Source organism: Acanthochromis polyacanthus, chromosome 9, assembly GCF_021347895.1.
Source record: "Acanthochromis polyacanthus isolate Apoly-LR-REF ecotype Palm Island chromosome 9, KAUST_Apoly_ChrSc, whole genome shotgun sequence".
Classification (NCBI taxonomy): domain Eukaryota; kingdom Metazoa; phylum Chordata; class Actinopteri; family Pomacentridae; genus Acanthochromis; species Acanthochromis polyacanthus.
This window is the reverse complement of record NC_067121.1, coordinates 19726241-19744941: the sequence shown is the minus strand read 5'-3', so window position 1 is coordinate 19744941 and position 18701 is coordinate 19726241. Positions and strand designations below refer to the sequence as shown.

At 40.7% G+C, this 18701-nt stretch overlaps 1 protein-coding gene across 5 annotated transcripts in view; it reads right to left on the bottom strand.

The window, feature by feature from the left end:
• Positions 1-17644, bottom strand: part of LOC110951134 (pituitary adenylate cyclase-activating polypeptide type I receptor-like) — a 39161-nt gene extending 21517 nt beyond the window's left edge. The window contains exons 1-3 of one of the 5 annotated variants that reach the window (XM_022194065.2): positions 17398-17644; positions 13216-13378; positions 3033-3126 (exon numbers count right to left, since the gene is read on the bottom strand). In XM_022194065.2, coding sequence (XP_022049757.1) covers positions 3033-3126; positions 13216-13257 — 136 coding nt within the window. In that variant the 5' untranslated portion in view covers positions 13258-13378; positions 17398-17644. Of the gene's footprint in view, positions 1-3032; positions 3127-13215; positions 13379-17235 lie in introns of all 5 variants that reach the window. The other 4 variants (XM_022194064.2, XM_022194066.2, XM_022194067.2 and 1 more) reach the window with 4 other exon arrangements.
• Positions 17645-18701: the final 1057 nt, after the last annotated feature.

The window sequence follows — 18701 nt, the reverse complement described above, 5'->3', positions numbered from 1 at the left end:
TTTTATGCATTATGCAAACACTGCAAGTAAAAATCAAAACGAATAAGTGACAAAAAAGAATAGCAGATTTATGCACAGTTGCCGGTTCATTAGGTACATCAGGTACGTTTACTGTCCTGCAATAAACAGCTTCATGAAGGTTTTGATGGGAAGTAGTCAAACCTTTGGAGGGACACCGATTCAGATACAGGGGTTAATAGTAGCTTGTTATGTTAGTGAGGGCTGCAAAACTTAAAATCAGCACATCTTCAAGAGTTTTAACAAAAACGGACAATATTATCTCTCATTAAGGCAGGATTGATTGAGTTGCAAAATTAGCTAGTTGTACTTATTTAGCAGGTGATTGAACTGAACTGCATCAACGTACGATTTTGCTTTGTTCTTCTTTAATTTTGTTAGTAAATCTGATATGATCCATCTGTCTGCATTCACAAGCTGACAGAGGGTGAAACTAAACCTCCACCTGGTTCGATCTGTTGTTTTCTGTCTTGTTTTGATCTCGTGCTAATCATTATGAATTCTTTATTTCAAGTGTTTCCACCACAGCTTTGGCTTCCTTCATCTCCAGCACCTCTCCATCCCTCTAGGTTTACCACATCGTCAGTGCTCTGGTGGTTTTGTTGTGCTGCAGAGGGAGGTGTATGTCTGATCTGTGTGCGTTTCGAGTGACTACGGGAGCATCTGTGAATGTGTTTGTGCACGTGCTCCTGGACATATGTGCGCGTGTGTGCAGACCTTTCTCTACTCTGCTTGGCTCTCTAATCTGTTTTGGTTCTGTCTGGTGAGCCGGACACGAAGCCAATTACCTTTTAAAGGGCAAATCGGAGCCAAATGAGCCGCACTGAGCTGCAGAGGTAACCGACTTAATAAGGTGCTCTGTCTGCATCACTGGCTGTCTCACACACGATCCCGCAGTTTTACTGAATCTCCACTGGACTGCAAGGGCTCACTTTACACACTACACACACATACTGCGCTTACATGGTATTGAATACATGTCCACAAACAGATGGATGGATTCACAAGATGGATGTAATTTCTTTGTCATTAAAGCCGATCTGATTGGATTTTTTTCTGTGTATTTGAGTCGTTGAGCACAACTAAAACAGAACACTGACCATTGCGTAGTTAATTCATATGACCACATGCAAAAGAGTATTTAATGTTCATTTTTCAGACATGTGCCACGAAGTTCCTATAAAAATATGGATCAATATTATTTCATTAGTTGATTGATTTCGTGCCAAAAATGTGGGAAAAAATTTGTTAAATGTCCATTATGACTCCCTACGGGCCAAAGAGATATTAACAAATGAGTCCAAAACTGTCCAGAATTCACAAATATTCAGTTTACATTGATATAAAACAAAGAGATGCAACAAATTCATTTATTGGAGATACTCAAGTTGGTTTTGTCTTTATTCCTGAGTTGCCAATTCAATCTCTGGAAATCTCCTGAGTGACTAATTGACTAAACGCTCCAGTTCTAAATGTAAGACACTCGTACTGACAATAAAATGTCCTTGTTGTGTGACAGTCATAGTCAGGTGTTAAAATCTAACCACAAATACCACTGATTTCTATCCAATTCATTCTCATTTAGCTTCGGAGAAACTGTTGGATGAAGATAACTTAGCTCTGGAATAATATACTTCTTGTAAGTCATTTTATGACAACAATTCATTTGCTGTTTGTAAATTTAGCAGTATGATGATCACAGCACCAGACAGCAAATCATTATGGAGCAATTTCACACGGCCAGCCACTCATCTCCTCCCAGAGCACCTTAATTAAAAATATAATCTTGAAATATGATTTTAGAATTGGATTTTGATAAATCAGGGAAAAAACAAGCTGACAATTTCTTTGGCTTTTCTCTGACTTATTGTTTTCTTGTGTTCATTTTTCTCCTTTCCCCTTTTTTTAGCTTTTTCTCAACCCTCCAAGTCGGATTTCTGCAAACCAGGCGCTTTTATTTCCTCACCAACGATTTGCTGTCAGCAGAAAGGAGCTGAATAGCTTCTATTAAAGGGACAGGAGGAGACAGGGATCAGTTTAAGGGTCAAGGCTGGCCAACATGTGACACTGTAGTCAGACAATGGATAGGCGAATACAAAAATGAACAAACTGTTCATGTTACAGAGGAATAAGGGAATACAATACAACAACAACAAAGTACCCGTGTGATTCTGCGTGAATACAAATTAAACACACATTTGTTTAGAAATTCTAACTTCTCTTCAACCTACTACATTGCATAAGAGTTCATGAAAACATTTAAATATACAAAAAAATCTCTGAAGCAAACACACAGAAGGACCACATGCAACAGACTGCAGCGCCGACCTTTAAAATCTCCAGATGAGAAACGAGCTGAACTTACAGCTCCTCTCCTCTTTAAACGGGTTGTCCTACGCTCTAAATCTTTCACGCTTCATGTTTTTTTCAAGGCTCCGGTGGCTGTCAGAGAAGCTGTGAGTCACAGTGCAGTCTGGGAGTTGCAGTCTGTTGGGCAATTTTCAAGCAGCGGGAGACCTGTAGCAGTCGCTAATGAAAACCACAATCCATGGCCAAGAAAATAATTGCTTCCAGGAACCACATAACAAGTTTCCTGTGTTTTCAGAAAAGTGACGTGGGAAAATGTGAAAGCAGCTCAGCATGACATTACAGGCAGACATTTGGTTTGAGAACTGTATGACTGGATGGCAGCCTGTGCTGTTCACCAGCCTTTTAGGGGGATGTGTTTGTAATAAAAACATGGTGTAAAACTGTATTCATCATCCTCACATATCCCTCTATGACCTTTTCCAACCTAAAAAAGGCCAGATCATTGAGCATAAAAACAAGCCTGTCTTCTATTAATTCCCAGAAATTGCAGGTGATGCATGACTTTCATTAGCAGTTAGGTGTCTTCTGAGCTACCAGAGACATAGACAATTTAATCACAGAAGCAGAGCCATGACAAACAGTGGCTCCATGCCAAAGGATGCGGGAACACACACATGCATAGCCACAGTCAAATTCTCACTTACCGAATTCTGTGCCATCTGGGTTGTGCATTGCGATCCTCTCCATGCACTTCTCATGTTCACGCTTTATTATACAGTGCTCAGACTCTGAAGCCACCTGGAGAAGACACACAAGCACATACACTGAGACACCAAGCCACTGAAAACCGCTTTAAAAGCCTTAAGAACCTGTTTTCTTAGTACGTTTTCTTGCTAAGAATTACAAACACAGTCATATCTGCAAGGTAATACAACACTAGTTAGGAGATAGTTGAAATTGTTGTTTTTCCTCTCAGCATTTATAATTGCGTTGAAGAAAAGTCAAAAGTTAATCTTCTCGATAATGTGTTACACCAAGCAGTATGTTTATGTCACAGCCACCAGCTTTTATTAATTAAACTTTGCTAGAAATTGCACTTTTACAAGGTGAATACCCATGAGCCCCGGGGTCACTGCTATGAAGAGGAAGCAGATCAAAGGTGCAAATCGGAACAACAGGAAATTCAGATCGTAAGTGTGATGGTAAAAATAGCAACAAAGTTCTCAGTGAAGCAGCATGTGGTGGTGCAGTGGGTTAGATGACGTACTTTTCATCAGCAGGGTTGTGTTTATAACCTGGCTGGAGCTACAAATAAACACGGACTTATAGCTTGACTAATCTGTTATTAAAACCATTTAAGAAGGTCGCACATTTCTGCACATCCAATAAAGATGTGTTTCATATAAGCTGCATCATGCTTAATAGAGCTGCAGTTGAGAACTTTCAGAACAGGTTCAAGAACCATGAATGAATGAATAAAGGACTCATTGTGACAGAACTGTTATTTATTCCAGTTTATAGTTTTGATATGTGAAAGTATAAATGCCCATGTTTGCTGACATTTTTAAAAATCTCTCTCTGGCCTGGTTGATAGGGAAAAGATAGCTTATTGTATCTGAAAAATTTCCAAACCTTCTCCTATTCATAGAGTCCAAGGTTGTTCGTTTTAGTTTTACAATAATAGAATTGTCCATCCCTCCATTATCTATACACCACTTAATCCTCATTTGGGTCACAGGGGACTTGAGTCTATCCCAGCTGACTTAGGGTGAAGGCAGGGGACACCCTGGACAGATTGCCAGTCTGTCACAGGGATACATATAGAAACAAACAATCACTCACATTCACACCTACGGACAATTTAGAGTTACCAAATAACCTCAGCATGTTTTTGGACTGCGGGAGGAAGGCAGAGCACCTGGAGAAAACCCACGTGTGCACACGGAGAACACGTAAAGCACATACAGTATGTTTATGTAAACTCCATGCAGAAAGATCCCAGGTCCAGGCCGGGGCGCAAACTGGGGATCTTCTAGCTGCAAGGCAATGGTGCTAACCACTGAGCAACTGTGAAGCCTGCATAATGAAACTGTTGTGCATTAATTTGATTTTTTTTTAAAGATTTGAAAAAAATAGCTAAAAGCTTAGAGTGCTTGTTGGTAAAAACCAAATTGAGGCTCTCAGACGTTTTCCGGAGAATTCAAATCTCTCTTAAATCTGCATCCTACCACAAGTTCTTCTTTGCTTAAAAATACATCAAAATACCAGCAGCAAATTTGCTCGAGCTAAAAAACAGAAACCACAGCAGAGTGGCTAAGGTGTCTTCCAGTGCAGTGAAGGGGACTATTTATCCAGAGGTAGTAGTGTTACTGTCAGTTTCTTTGTTGATGCTCCCTCTCGCTCTCTTAAGGCCAATCTCTACTTTGCACCCTTCGCTTTCCTGCAACCCCTCCTTCGCTCTCACTGTGAAATGATAGGTGTAATATATCCCAGCCCGCTGAGCCATGGCTGACTCATCACTCTATCACTCTGCCCTCCGATATGAATTCACTTCAGGCCTCGCTGCCTAGATAAGATAGGGCATCAACCGACTGTGAAGATGTCCAAGGATTCACTTCCTTTCTTTATCTCGTTGAACGCGGGCAGAATTTTAAAACACGTCGTGAATTATGTGAAACATCATTAGAGCTAGCTGCTATCTGGTCTCTGGTGCGCTGCCATTTCCAGACAACACTTGTTAAAAACACTGGACCACAACAGTCTCTCTTCCTCGCCATGACGGATAAACAAAGACAAAGAAAAATCTCACCCCTCAGTTTTTCATGTTGTCTGTGGTGTTTGACATTATTTATTAAAACCAGCACTGGCGTTGTTTGAAAGAGAGACCTCTTTGTACTCGTAGCGAGCATCCATGTTGCTAAGCAGCAGGTAACCAGCCAGGAGCCAATGCACACTGTCGGCAAAGCTTCCCAGAAATGAGAAATAATTGGATGCAGATGACTAATATCTGTTTGGCATGAATGTAGACAGGCCTGTAAGATGACAGCAGGAAATGTGTCATTCGTTATATATTTATATAGAATTCTGGATATTATGCTTATTATTGAGCTGGATTATCAAATTTGCTATAATTACAGCTGTCTGTTTATTACAGTTAATCTCAGTTCTAATATGGGAAGACTGCACTATTAGTTGAGGCAAAATAAGCCACTGCTATAATGTGTCCATAACTGTAGAATTATGATCACAAAATAAAAGCAAAACTTATTTCTTACGTATAGAGTAGTTGTTAATGAATATTTAAGGTCAATTTATGTTTTCCAAATGAATGATGAAGGTAGTTAGACACTGGTCTGCTACACAGCTGGTTTAATGTCAAACACCAAAAAAAAACACATGGATGTTTCTGAAAGACTGATTGTGACTTTGTACTTTTTACAGGACAGAGTATGAAGTTACAGACTGAACTGTAGCACAGTATCAGTGATCTTGTCCTGAGGTGTTTTGAGCACAGTGGACAGACGCAGTAGCGGACTCAGACTTTTCAATTTTCCACTGTGTTTGGGCTCCACTGAATGAAAGCATGTTCAAATCAAAGAACCTTCAAAGTCCAGCAGCGAAAATTTCAATTACAACTTTTTTAATGGTGCAATATTTCTCCTAATAACAAGCATTTGCTTTGTGTAGCATTTGTTTGCTAGCGCATGCACAGTCCCTGTGCTGTGAAATGTTTGTCACGCAGATCCTGGCAGATGCAGAAAGCACCAATAGATCTTTATGCAGTAACTGTCTAGTAAGATATGCCTTTTTGTAATGCGTTTTTATTGTCACCTATTGTCCTATACAGAATGAATGAATTAGTTTTTTATTATTGTGTCTTACATACATTCAGTATGCCCAGCCCAACATGGGCTTAAAAGACACCAAAATAAACATCTGACCAGATGCCAGACAGTAGGTACAATAAACACATTTTAAATTTCATTATTTAAATAAAAAAGCCAGATTATAAACATTATGTGTACACAAATATTTCATCTTGTCATCGTCACAACACTAGAACAAATCAGGTTTTTTAGCAAATACTTCACTGAACAAAACATTTCTGAGGTCCTCATAAAAAGAACAATACAACAAAAAATGAGATTCACTCTCAACTTCTCCCAATTTACATAGTCCACAGAGTCCCTCTTTCTCAGGCGTTTGTGAGAACCCTCCGGTCTCTAAGGCCAGAGGTAGAATTCCAGTTCGTAACTGAGCAATCAGGGATCTCTGGTTCCATGTCAAATTAGATTTGACGTAAAATTCAGCCTTGAAAGCATCCTTTATTGGAACATAAGTCCGTAACTTGGGTTTAGTCAAAATGTCACTTTTCCACCTTTCTTTAAATGTTGACAATAGCCTTGTTTGACTGTCTTTAATATTGCAGGGCAAATTGTTATGAAATATATAATGAAGCTGTTCTTCGTTAAAGACTGCTCAAAGCTCTGCAGCCCAGGGAGAGTTAGATTTACTCCAAAGGAAGACCTTTTTCATTATTCTATTATGAGGCATATAAATAATCCAGTTCCATAGTCTAACCATTTCATATTTCCTTAGAATAAATCCAGGAACCCAGCCCATATCGCCCTGTGCTGCCAAGACCGGAACAAAGTTGTGAACTCCCAAGAAGCAGCGTATTGCTCTGTTTTCTACAGCTTCTAAAGCTTTGATCTGTTTGGCCCCACACACACCTGCAACATAGTTTAGCACGGGGGACACACAGGCATCATACAACTGGGTGTATGTACTACATCCAAGATCTTTGCACACTTTTAACTTATTTATCATAGACCCCAAAGCTCTGCTGGCTGAAGCTGCCAGGATTTTAACTCCAACAAAATTCATAAACTCGTCAAATGTAAACCCTAAATATTTATAGTGAGTAGCATACTCCAAATTCATATTATCAAATGTTAAAACTCTTGTGCTACGTGGAACAGATCTTTTCCTAAAGTGCATAATTTGAGTTTTTGCATGATTTATAACAAGTCTCCATCTACAGCACCAGTTATGTAAAACATTTAACACTGTTTGTAAATCCTCAGCTGTCTCAGCCAGCAGTGCAACATCATCAGCATAGAGGAGGACGCCTACAGTCACACTGTCCAGGTGTATACCTAGGTTCAGTTGTTTGATTTCCAGAGCCAAATCATTTATAAATAAAGAAAACAGGGCTGGGGATAAAACATCCCCTTGTTTTACACCAAAGGGAATTGGAAACCACTCAGTCTGCTCTTCATTCACCTGCACACACCCTACACAGTTTACATACAGAGACTTCAATGTACCATAGAACTTTCCATCAACTCCTGCTTGAAGAAGCTTCAAACGTAACAGATCCCTGTCCAGTCAATCAAAGGCTTTTTAAAAGTCTACAAAACAAATAATTGTGTATTTATTTTCTGTTAGTCTAGTTCTGACTATTGTTAACACAGAGTAAATGTGATCAATACATGCCCTATGTTTCCGAAATCCATTTTGCTCATCCACCAAATACTCTGTTATTTCCAGAAATACAGTCAATCTAGCATTTAAAATACTAGAATATATTTTATAGACAGTACTAAGAGGACTAATTCCTCTATAATTGAGAGGCATTCGGGGATCATCTTTGACTGATTTTGGAATAGGTTTAATAATTGATTTGTACCATGCAGAGGGGATAATACCATGTTCAAAGCAGACATAGAATAAATCATAGAGCACATTCAGGAGTGATGGAGATTTTAAGACTTCATTTGGAATTTCTTGAACTCCCACAGCCTTCCTCAACTTAGCCTTTTTGAGTGCATCATCTACTTCCTGCAACATAATATTACAATTAAGGAACCTATGTGACTGGTACCTATCACAAGCACCATTACACATATAAAACTCAAGATCCTCCTTCACTTTAATAGAGAGATCATAAGACACTGAATCCAAACTATTGGGCATTCCTCCAGAATATAAAATAAAGAAATCCTGTTCCCATTTTTTGACCACTCTTTCTTTTCTTAACTCCACAGCACCATTTTCTAAAATAACTTCCATCGGAATTGCCTTAGCCTTCTGTGGTCCCAATTTATTTATCTCTTTCCAGAATTGTTGTGGATTGCTTGCTTGTAAATAATTAAGCTTTAGTGCCTGACCTCTTAAAAATCTTCTTTTATAAATTCTTAAATATTCATCAAAAAGCGATTGCTTCTGCTAATAGCTTCCCCTCAGCTCTATTTTATCCTGTGATTCCCTCAAATTAACGAACTCTCTTTCAGCTGTTTTACGCTCATTCCATAACTTTTGAAGATGGGCATTCCAAAAGGGTTTTGAATTTCCTTTAAAATTCTGAAGACTTTTATTAGGTTGTATCTTTTGGCATGAATTCATTTCATCACTTATCAATTTACAAAAATCCCTGTACCATAGATCAACATCATTCTGAGTATTTTGACATAATTCTATTTTTCTCTAAGCTCCAGTGCTGCAGTTTGACAAGAGGTGGATGTCAGAAAGGTCTCAGGGAGTGGCCTCTGTCTTCTTTTAGAATCACAAACTAGTGTATTCTCTTGTGTTATTTGGGAGCCCACCTTAAAAACTAACACCAATAAAGAATGATCAGGTAGATGACATCTATCTCCAACAAGAGGGAGACATTCCTCTGCATTTTGATCCAAAAGGTCTGAGGCAGTAATTACTTTAAAATTAACACAGGACTCCAAGCAAGTATGGGGCGTCACAACATAATCCACAACAGCCTTTCCTCGAACTGAAACAGACGTAAAATTATCGTCACTCTCATTAAACCTGCCATTCAAAATACAACACTCTCTCAGAAAATCAAGAAATGAATCACCGTGATTATTACAAAAAAAATCTAACACCACTCTTGGTGGGATGTTGTCCAAGTCCTCAATGCAGTCCTGTTTATCAGCAATACGACTATTAAAGTCACCGCAAATGTAGATTGCATCAACATCAAGGCCGTATATTTCAGTCAATAAGCAAGCAAAGAATGCCTCACAGTCTCTCCCTCTGACAGATCCCTCCGGGGACAGATAACAGGCGAACACCACAAAGTTATATTTAGTGTTATCTATGCTCAAAGTGTACTCCTAAAACACCATCCACAGTCTCATTCATCACATTGATCTTAAATTGTTCAAAAAGTCCACTTCAAATTAAGAGTCCAAACCCCACCAGAGCCTTTGGGCGCATTTATGTGCCTTTTTCTGTTGTTTCCAATGATAGCCATGAAGCTCGATAGCACCGTCAGCAACCAAATGTGTTTCGTTAAGTGAAATAATATCGGAATTTAGCAACAGCAACATTAGAGCCCAAAGCGTACAGTTCGTATTTGTCCAGCCATTTACGTTCCAGTGCACTAGCGATAAACAAGAAAAGTCAAATCTTACTGAGTTGGCAGTGTCTCCTCAGCGTTTCCATGCAGGGTCTCTTCCTCCTCTGCCGCCCGCAGCAACAGCAGTCGTAGATGGCGGGGGCACACGCTCTCCATGTTGAAGAAGCTTTCCATTCCCCGACACAAAATATTAATTTCCATTGGGTAAATCACGTAGAATCACTTTGAAGTTTTCTTCACCGAATTAGTTTTCTTCTCTGATGAAGACTCACTGGGACTTCTCTGTAGATTTCAACTTAGATTTTCCTGTGAGCACAGCAACTTTTTCCTTCACAGATGCCAAAGCCACCTTCACCACGCCGGGGCCTGGTCCCCGTGCGCGCAGCCTCTCCAATGCTACCAGAGTTGCCTCTTCATCACAAGCAGTGGTATAGTCTTCGTGATACGCAGGTATACGCCGTATACTCACTAGAAAAGGTCCCGAATTTCCGTATACCCACTTAAAAATGCGCAAAGATACGTATACCCAGGGGTGCAAACACGCAGGTATTTGCCGTATACTCACTAGAAAGGGTCCCGAATTTTCATATAACCACTTAAAAATGTGCAAACATATGTATCAGTATGTTTTTTTGACATAACGTTCACTTTCCCGTTCATAAATTCGTCTTCTCTGTGTTAGGAAGCGGTGAAGTTGTGTGAGACGGGGGAAGGTGTCTGGCTGAGAACAGGACTCACTAAAGGCAGACCGCGGTCCGGATCCGGACCCAGACGCCGTCTATACGGGTGTAAATTTGACGGGTCGCTTCTATTTTACCGGTGCAGCTTTCCAGTGTTTATCACTGGTCTGTCAGCTCAGAAACACACAGACTAATTATGTACGAGTTCCGGCATGACGCTGCTCAGCCAATGACGTTGCTACATCGCATCGCAGCTCTGCCTTCAAAAACAGTTGAGAGGTGAGGGACAAAGAGGACAGTAGTGATGGAAGTTTGGCTCTTTTCAGAGAGCTTTTGGCACTGCTTCCAAAGAAAAGCCGGCTGTTTCGGCTCCCAAACGGCTCCTAATTAATTATTGTGTGTAGCCTCATTTTAGCCTAACCAGGCAAATATGAATCATTTGTGTTTTGACAAACTCTTTTTCCTTCAGTGTTTTTATGAGAAGCCTTATAATTGACTCATTTTGTGCATTTGTTTTGTTACAAAAACAGGCATTCTTACTTTTAATATTTCAATAAAACTTTTTTTGCACAAAAATAAATGAACAAAACTCTGCACATGATGAAGAGGAAACATCAGGTCTACCTGATGGCAGGAGGAGGAGCTGCTGATGCTATAATGTCTATAAGTATCTAATTAGTAGTTTGAAATAAAGGAGCTGCTGTTGCTGTGTGTGTGTGTGCGCGCACACACATGTGAGTGCACGCGCACATATATGAGAACCTGACCTGGCTTTGGTTTATGAGGCCGGAGTATACCCACTAGAAAAAACTAGACTACACCACTGATCACAAGCACAGCCATCTTCAGTCACTTCTTCCATCTTATCAGCCAAGTTCTCATTTACATCCCATGACCACAATAGAGACATCGGGGTCGAAAGGATTTGATGGGTGGCTATACTGCAACTTTATCTTCTTTTCCAGTTGTGCCATTCTGGATTTCAGTTCACCAATTTCCGAGTCAAAATCATCCTTCATTTTTTTTAATTTCTTCTTTCAAGATGTTTTCAAGTGAGATCCGTAATTCATCCACTTTGGACATCAGTTTTTCTTCAATGTTGTCAATTTTAGTGTTCAGCAGCCTGATCTCCTTTAGTAGCAAGTCATCTTCTTTGTCTTTATCCTGTCCACTTCAGATACTTTGTATCAAAATATATCAAAAAATAGTCTGCGGGGACGTAAAGCCAAATAAATTCATGTAACCAGTTCACCTTGGGCCACAGAAATGACCAAAAATGGATTCCTGCCGTTTCCTGGCTTACTGGGTCTAGGATATTTATATTTACGTTAGTGCTATCTTAAGCTGTTATTCAATTTATTTTATTCTTATCTGTTGTTATTTTACATAAGATATTTACTTATATGTGCCTGTGTGATGCATTCTGAGGCCACAAGACAAACTAATGAGAATCAAAATAAACTACAAGAGACTCTTTCTACATTTCACATGTTATTCAGATCTATTTCTATTCTAAAATTGTCCATAACAGCAGCTTTACTTTCGGTAAATCATTATTTTGCAACCAGCTGACGGATACTAAGAACACAGGACTTTAAAGAGCTGGTGCAATCAAAGCAGGTTAGCTGAGGGCTGTTTCTGTTTACAAAGCTCCAGCTCCTAAAACAGACTCCATGACAGCATTGCAGGCAACGGAGGGCAGATCAATGAAATATTTTTTAAGTGTGCTTCTTATTCTCTGCTCCCAATCACTCCTCTCCTCTGCACTAAAACAGATGTCTGCCTTGATAAAGCTTCCACTCGGAGCCCACAGAGCACAGCTTCCCTCCCCAAGGCCATTTTCGAGGGCCAGATAACTCAGTAGCTCCCACAGCGCCACGCAGCACAGATAATAAAACTCCCATTTGACGTCGCAGACCACTGGCCCAGCGTACAGACCCATTTGACACACAATAAGTGCATCACAACAGACATATCTGCCACATCAGCTGCTGAAGGTCAGCTCGAGACGGCATTGTGCACAGATGTCAGCTGGAAGAACACTTCCCATATGTTAGGGGGCAGTAGCTTAAAGGTGGCAGAGGCTGTTTGTGGCTCCAAGGTCGCATCATGAATTAATTGTCTCCTCCTTAGTAGCAGTCCTCAGCAGCTACTGTTGCTATTTTTCGCCGGCAGTTACAAAAGCATAAAGGAATCGTCATCGGCTACCGAAAGGATGTGGACTTTCAAACAACCAAAAGCAATTTATATATCTGTGCGGCTCAGCCAAGGAAAGTGCTGCTGTGCTGCATCACTGCCCCGAATATAATTCCTCCCACACATCTTGCACAGCTCTTCCATTCTGCTTTTTATTTCAATGAGACCACTAATAGAAGTGAGTCACAGCAGATGGACAGGCAGCTCTCCGGTCAGCCAGGCCATCTGTTATTGTTCTAGGAGGTGGCCAGCAGCCTTAACGCAGAGCTGATCCGGGATCTGTAACGTATGCTGATGTGCTGATGCGGCATATGGTGATTGCCATCCTTCCAGCGCTCGCCACCAACACACCCGCAAAAGTGCGCGTGTGAAAAATAAACCAAAGCTGGAGCTGAGGGGAGGAGGCCGATGATGTAGACATGTGAACATACAGCACTCACACCTTTATATATGGATCTATGCATTCCTGTGCTCCTCAATATCCTCCCCTTCCCACACACACACACACACACACACACACACACACACACACACACACACACACACACACACACACACACACACACACACACACACACACACACACACACACATACGCCTACACACGTGAACAGCACACAGATACATGCTTACCAAGGGCAGCAGAAAGATTGCAGGCAGCAGGCAGCCTCTCATTGTTTCCTGTGAAGAGCTTGTATCCAAAAGGCTCCACGATTTCTGCAGGTGTGTATGTGCCTTCAGAGGGATGCAGTGAAATTGCTCCCCTCAGCCTCACCACGCTTCAGCATCAAGGGCTCTGAAATACAACACACAGAGGGACAAGGCTTTGAAAGAGAACAAACAACGAGAGCATCGCAACTGCGTGTGGACACAGCATCATTGGCATGTTAAGTTGGTCCACCTGTTAGAGTCACTGCAGGAAAAGCAACAAGCAAAACTATGTTATTAAATTCACTATAAGTAGATATTATTAGCTCTTGCTAAAGGTACACATTGAAATTCATTTCTGAAAATGCTCCTTCAGTCCTAGTGTTGATGTCACTGCTAATAGCTCTGACTTCCTGATCTGTGGCACGAGACAGTTTGCTATTAAGTTCAGATGAGACAGAACAGCAAAATAGTCTGCGATCTTTTTCACACATCAAACTCTATTTGTTGTACACTGATTTTATTTCTTTTCTAAGTGCTGTTTTGCTACTACAAGCGGAAAACCTGAAAGAACTGCATATTGTAAATATCATTTGTTGTGACAATCGGTGTACATTTGTCTGTCGGTCTGTGTGCAACATGACTCAAAACAGACTTGGATTTGGATGAAATTTTCAGGGAAGGTCAGAAATTAGACAAGGACCACCGAATTAGATTTTGGCAGTGACAAAGCTTACAGTCTGGATCCACGGATTTGTAAAGGATTTCAGTATCATTGCAAGATACATCCATGGCCATAAGTTTGGACACAAGTACCATGACGGTTGTGAATCTTAGAAAATACCACAAAATTGTCACTTACAATATAAATACCAGTCATAGCCATCAACCAAAATGAAATATATTTCATTTTGGTCATGGCTGTAGTATCATGGAGTCACTGTAACTACGACTACTAGTGAACACTGCATCAGGTGTCCGCTGATGATCACATGATTACGATCCTACTACAAATCCACCGCTGTGAACTTGCCGGGACTTATCTGTCAGAAATTATACGACAACTAAGCAGCCTTGGTGGAGTACTGCACTTTGAGTGGTTTTTTTTTGTTTGCAAAATGGATTCATTTTAGAAAGAAAAACTTCTGTCCAAAATGATATTTCTCTTGACACAGTCAGACAATTTCTAGATAGTTACTTGTCTAGTTTCATTTCTATGAAAACACACAGCAACTTTTCACAGTGAAGAGTTAAAAAAAGACAGTCGTTTTATATTACTGTAAGCAATTATATTTAACTATGCATTTTTGTTCTGTTGTAATCAATTCTGTGTCTTATTTTGTCTTCTATTCATGCCTTTTTAGTGCTGTCTTTATGTATATTTTATATCATCCTTTGTTTCTTTTATCGCTCAACTTAATACCTTTAATGTCTGTCATACAGCACTTTGAAAGGCTCCACAAACACATTTTTTCTAACAGTGTACTGTGTGTGCATGGTGGGACACATTAGGAATACATTCTGTTATCTGTTACTGTTGCACCCCAGGTGGTTTTAGATGATCATGTCTAACCTTTAAGTCACCGTATTTCTAAGCAGCATGCTAATCTGGTAAAAACTACTGGAAAAGATGCCACAGTTAGAGCTGCAGAAATCACATCTTTGTCTTGTGTGACAGCTTTCAACATGTTTTGTTGAGAAAATGTACGATTTTGGAAATTGTGATGAACATTTTGTTGATCGATTTATCAAGAGATGATTAATTATAAATGAAAATGACCAGCTGTAGTCCTATACGGTACAATCTCTGTTTTTTTAATCAAAAGTTGGATTTTGTTTAAAAGATATGCTTTGTTAAATAAAATCAAACAGAACTTTTGTACATTTCCCCACTGAGAGATCAGTACCGTTTATCTTATCTTAAAAGACTCTCAAAACAGACTCTCGCTCACAGCTGACTCGCAGAATAGTCACAAATCACACACATAAACAAACACACAGGCCTTCAGTGGTTATGTATCATTTTATATCTTGTCCCCACAGAATCCTACACTCGTAAAACCCCCTCGATTAAATCACAGAGGCAACATTTGCTGTTTTTTTTTTCTGAGCTAAGATATGTCATCACCTACTCTATATTAAAGCAAGAACTGTAAACATGGACGTGACTTTATATACAGATAAACTGATTACCAAAGGCAGGAAATTTGGAGGGATCACGTAAATTTCTCTGAAAACAATAACATTTACATGCCTGAGGTCCGACTTTAAAACAGCCCCCTCCCATGCCTCACCTCTTACATGTCTTACTCATCCGCACAGCTTCCTGAAAACACAACGATCCACTGCAAACACAAAGCTACACTGACCAGCAGCAGCACACAACCAGTAAAAAGAGCAGAACACACAAACATCTTCCCCCGAAAGATAATTCATGCACACGCACAGACAAATTCTGCTCCGTGTCCTTTCCCTTTGGTAACCAATCCAATTACCTCTAAAGCGTCTCTTGCATGGTTTATCAAGTAATAGGACAGAGCGTGCTCAGAGGGGAAAACACGGAGATATCGAGGAGGACGACACATGTCAAGTAGGGCTGAAACCAAACTGTCAGGATGAGCATTTGAACAAAAACGCAGCGAGACAGATACGGAGACAGACACTGGATCAATTAGCTCCATTTCTTGCCGTCTATTCAGCCCAAAATGTCACAGCAGCCATGTTGCTGGTGGCTGTAAATGAAGTTAAGAAACAGTCTTATGTAGAACAAATCCATATGTCTTTGGCATTGAGAAAGCAGTGGTGCAGGAGACAGCAGATGGGGTGAAAATCAAACTATCCCCAGGGCAGGAGAGCCAAGCGAATCCCTACTTTGGGTAGCAATGGGTATGTACAACTCACTAGGAAATCTGTGCTTTTTATGCCATGGTAGTAGCCACTGTTGTTTATCATATTAAAGTGTCACAGCAGAGCATAAGATGAGATGTAACAGTTTTCAGTGACAAATGCTCATCTGTTTGGCACTTAGCTCCAGCAAAAACCGACAAGAACCACACAAAAACATAACCAGCCTAGGATAGGACGACTGGGAAACACATCCACTAAAATTAGCAGCTGGTTGTCAATCAATGACAAGACTGTGCATGTGTGTGCGTGCGTGCGTGTGTGTGTGTGTGTGTGTCTACAGATGCAGATACAAAGAGAAATGCAAGAGAGAAAAACAGAGTGGGCTTCAAGTCTGTGCACCCTCCTTAATGATTTATGTAAAATGTAAAGAGAATTTTAAAGACCTGTCTCAACATATCAGTTCCATGTGTGCTGAAATCCTCTGAACATTGTCATGCATTAATAATTCATTTTCAGTTTAAACGATCCCAGTAAGACAGAAGAAGAATGCTTCCAATTAACCCAGATGCTGTAAACGTGGACTGCATGTCTGTCAGAGTGCAATAATGCAGTCATCCAGATTCATTAGGTTTTGGCAGCTTTGTAAATACGTTCAGGTAATGTTCCTCTGCTATCATACCACATATCCTACAGGCCACATAACACGGACAAACAGTCCACTCTTGTCATTTACATTAAAGCTCGCAAAACGTCAGGTGATTTGTCTCATATGGAGGGAGAAGAAAAAACGTAAAACGGCCTTAATTGCAATCAATAAGTGACCAATGATTTTTTTTTACCCCGTGCCACAGAATCAATAGGCTAATTTTGCCTTGCCCTTTTCTTTATTCCCGCATTCGCAAATCTTTAATTCGTCATGCATGTGGGTGACCTTCGCCTGCACATGGAAAACATCAGCAAGAAAAAAAATACATCTCCCTGCCGATTATTTACGGTACGTTCCCCCGAATCTAATTCCCTACCTGACATTTCAGAAGAAAGAAAAGAAATAATGAAAGAAGGCTTCAGGGATTCCCGTCTTTATTCATCATCTGCACCGGAAAGATGAGAGTAAAAGCGCACAGCGACCGTCGTTGAAAACAAGTCAAAGGAACTTACCGATGCGTAATTTTCAGAGGCGCAAATATCTACACATGAAGCCATCGGTATTTAGGGATCCCCAGCGTCGTTTCTACCTTGTTTCTACTCCTGAGGCAGTTATTAGCCCGTCCTGAAACGACAGGTGCCGTTGCTGCTGCTGCTGCTGCAGGACGCACTCACCGCGCTGGCTGCTGCTGCACCACGACGAGATGGAGGAGGAGGAGGAGGAGGAGGAGGAGGAGGAGGAAGAGGAGGAAGAGGAGGGTGGCAGCTCCTCCGGGGTTCGCACCTCGTTAGACACAGATGCAACAAAGTGAGACAGTTTAGTCTACAAATGCAGGGATGCAGCAAGAGGAACGACGGTTTCTAGGTCTCCACACTGACAGAAAGCATCCGCTAAACGTCTTACGTCTCATACGCGTGGGACTTAATTCCAAAAAAGAAACTATTCATAAAACTCACATTTGCGCCTGCGCGCCCCAGACGCTCCAGAAGGCACAAGGTCCGGTCGCCCGCTGGGTGCAATTTGTGAGGCACTGAGTCGGCAGCATGATGTGCGTGACTCACATTTAGTCAAAAGTTTAACATCTGAGTTCCTGCATGTGTTGCGCAGAAATGCAAAACTGTTGCACTGTGAACTCTACTCCGAAAGTAGTCTTATTCAAATACACTGCCTGTTCAAAAAAAAAAAAAAAAAAAAAAAAACTAAGCAAATAGGCAAAAGCCTTCCATTGGATAATTACTGCAGTGATGAATATGTTTCAGCTGAAACAACTTATTGAACCATAGCTGATGCAGTGAGGATCTTCTCATTTCTTAAACAGCCATGTTGGAAGCATTTTCCAAGATGAGAACGTAAGGATTCATGGGGCTCACAGTGTAAATGAATGGTTCTGGGAGCATGAGACGTCATTTTCACACATGGATTGGCCTCTACAGAGTCCAGACCTCAGCCCCATTGAACACTTTGCGCAGCAGTCCAACTCTCCCATCATTAGTACAAGATCTTGGCAGAAAATGAATCCAACTCTGGACAAAAATGAATGCTGTGACTTTACAGAAGCTTGTCAAAATGATGCCACAGCGAATTTGTGCCATTCTCAAAGCTAAAGGCGGTCCAACAAAATGTTAGATTAGATTACAGAGTGTGCGAATTTTTTTGGATGGTGAGTGTAGAAGTGATGTGCAGAGGTCTGTGGCTGCTGGTGAGCCTGTTTACTCTCAGCACCACGGACAGCGACCAAACAATCGCCTTAGGGCTGAACCAAAGACAAAGACTCAACCACACCACAGTTTATGAAACAACAGTTCAACTGAATTCTAAGAGCTGAATTAAATAAATCAACAACATTGCTGTAATTCAGACAGGAGGGAAGGGTGGTTTACTGAGCAAGCCTAGCGTTTACAGGCTAGTGGCACCTGGACAGGAAAACCAGTCAAACCACTAGAAAGAAAGACATGCAAAAAGACATAAAAATTGAACA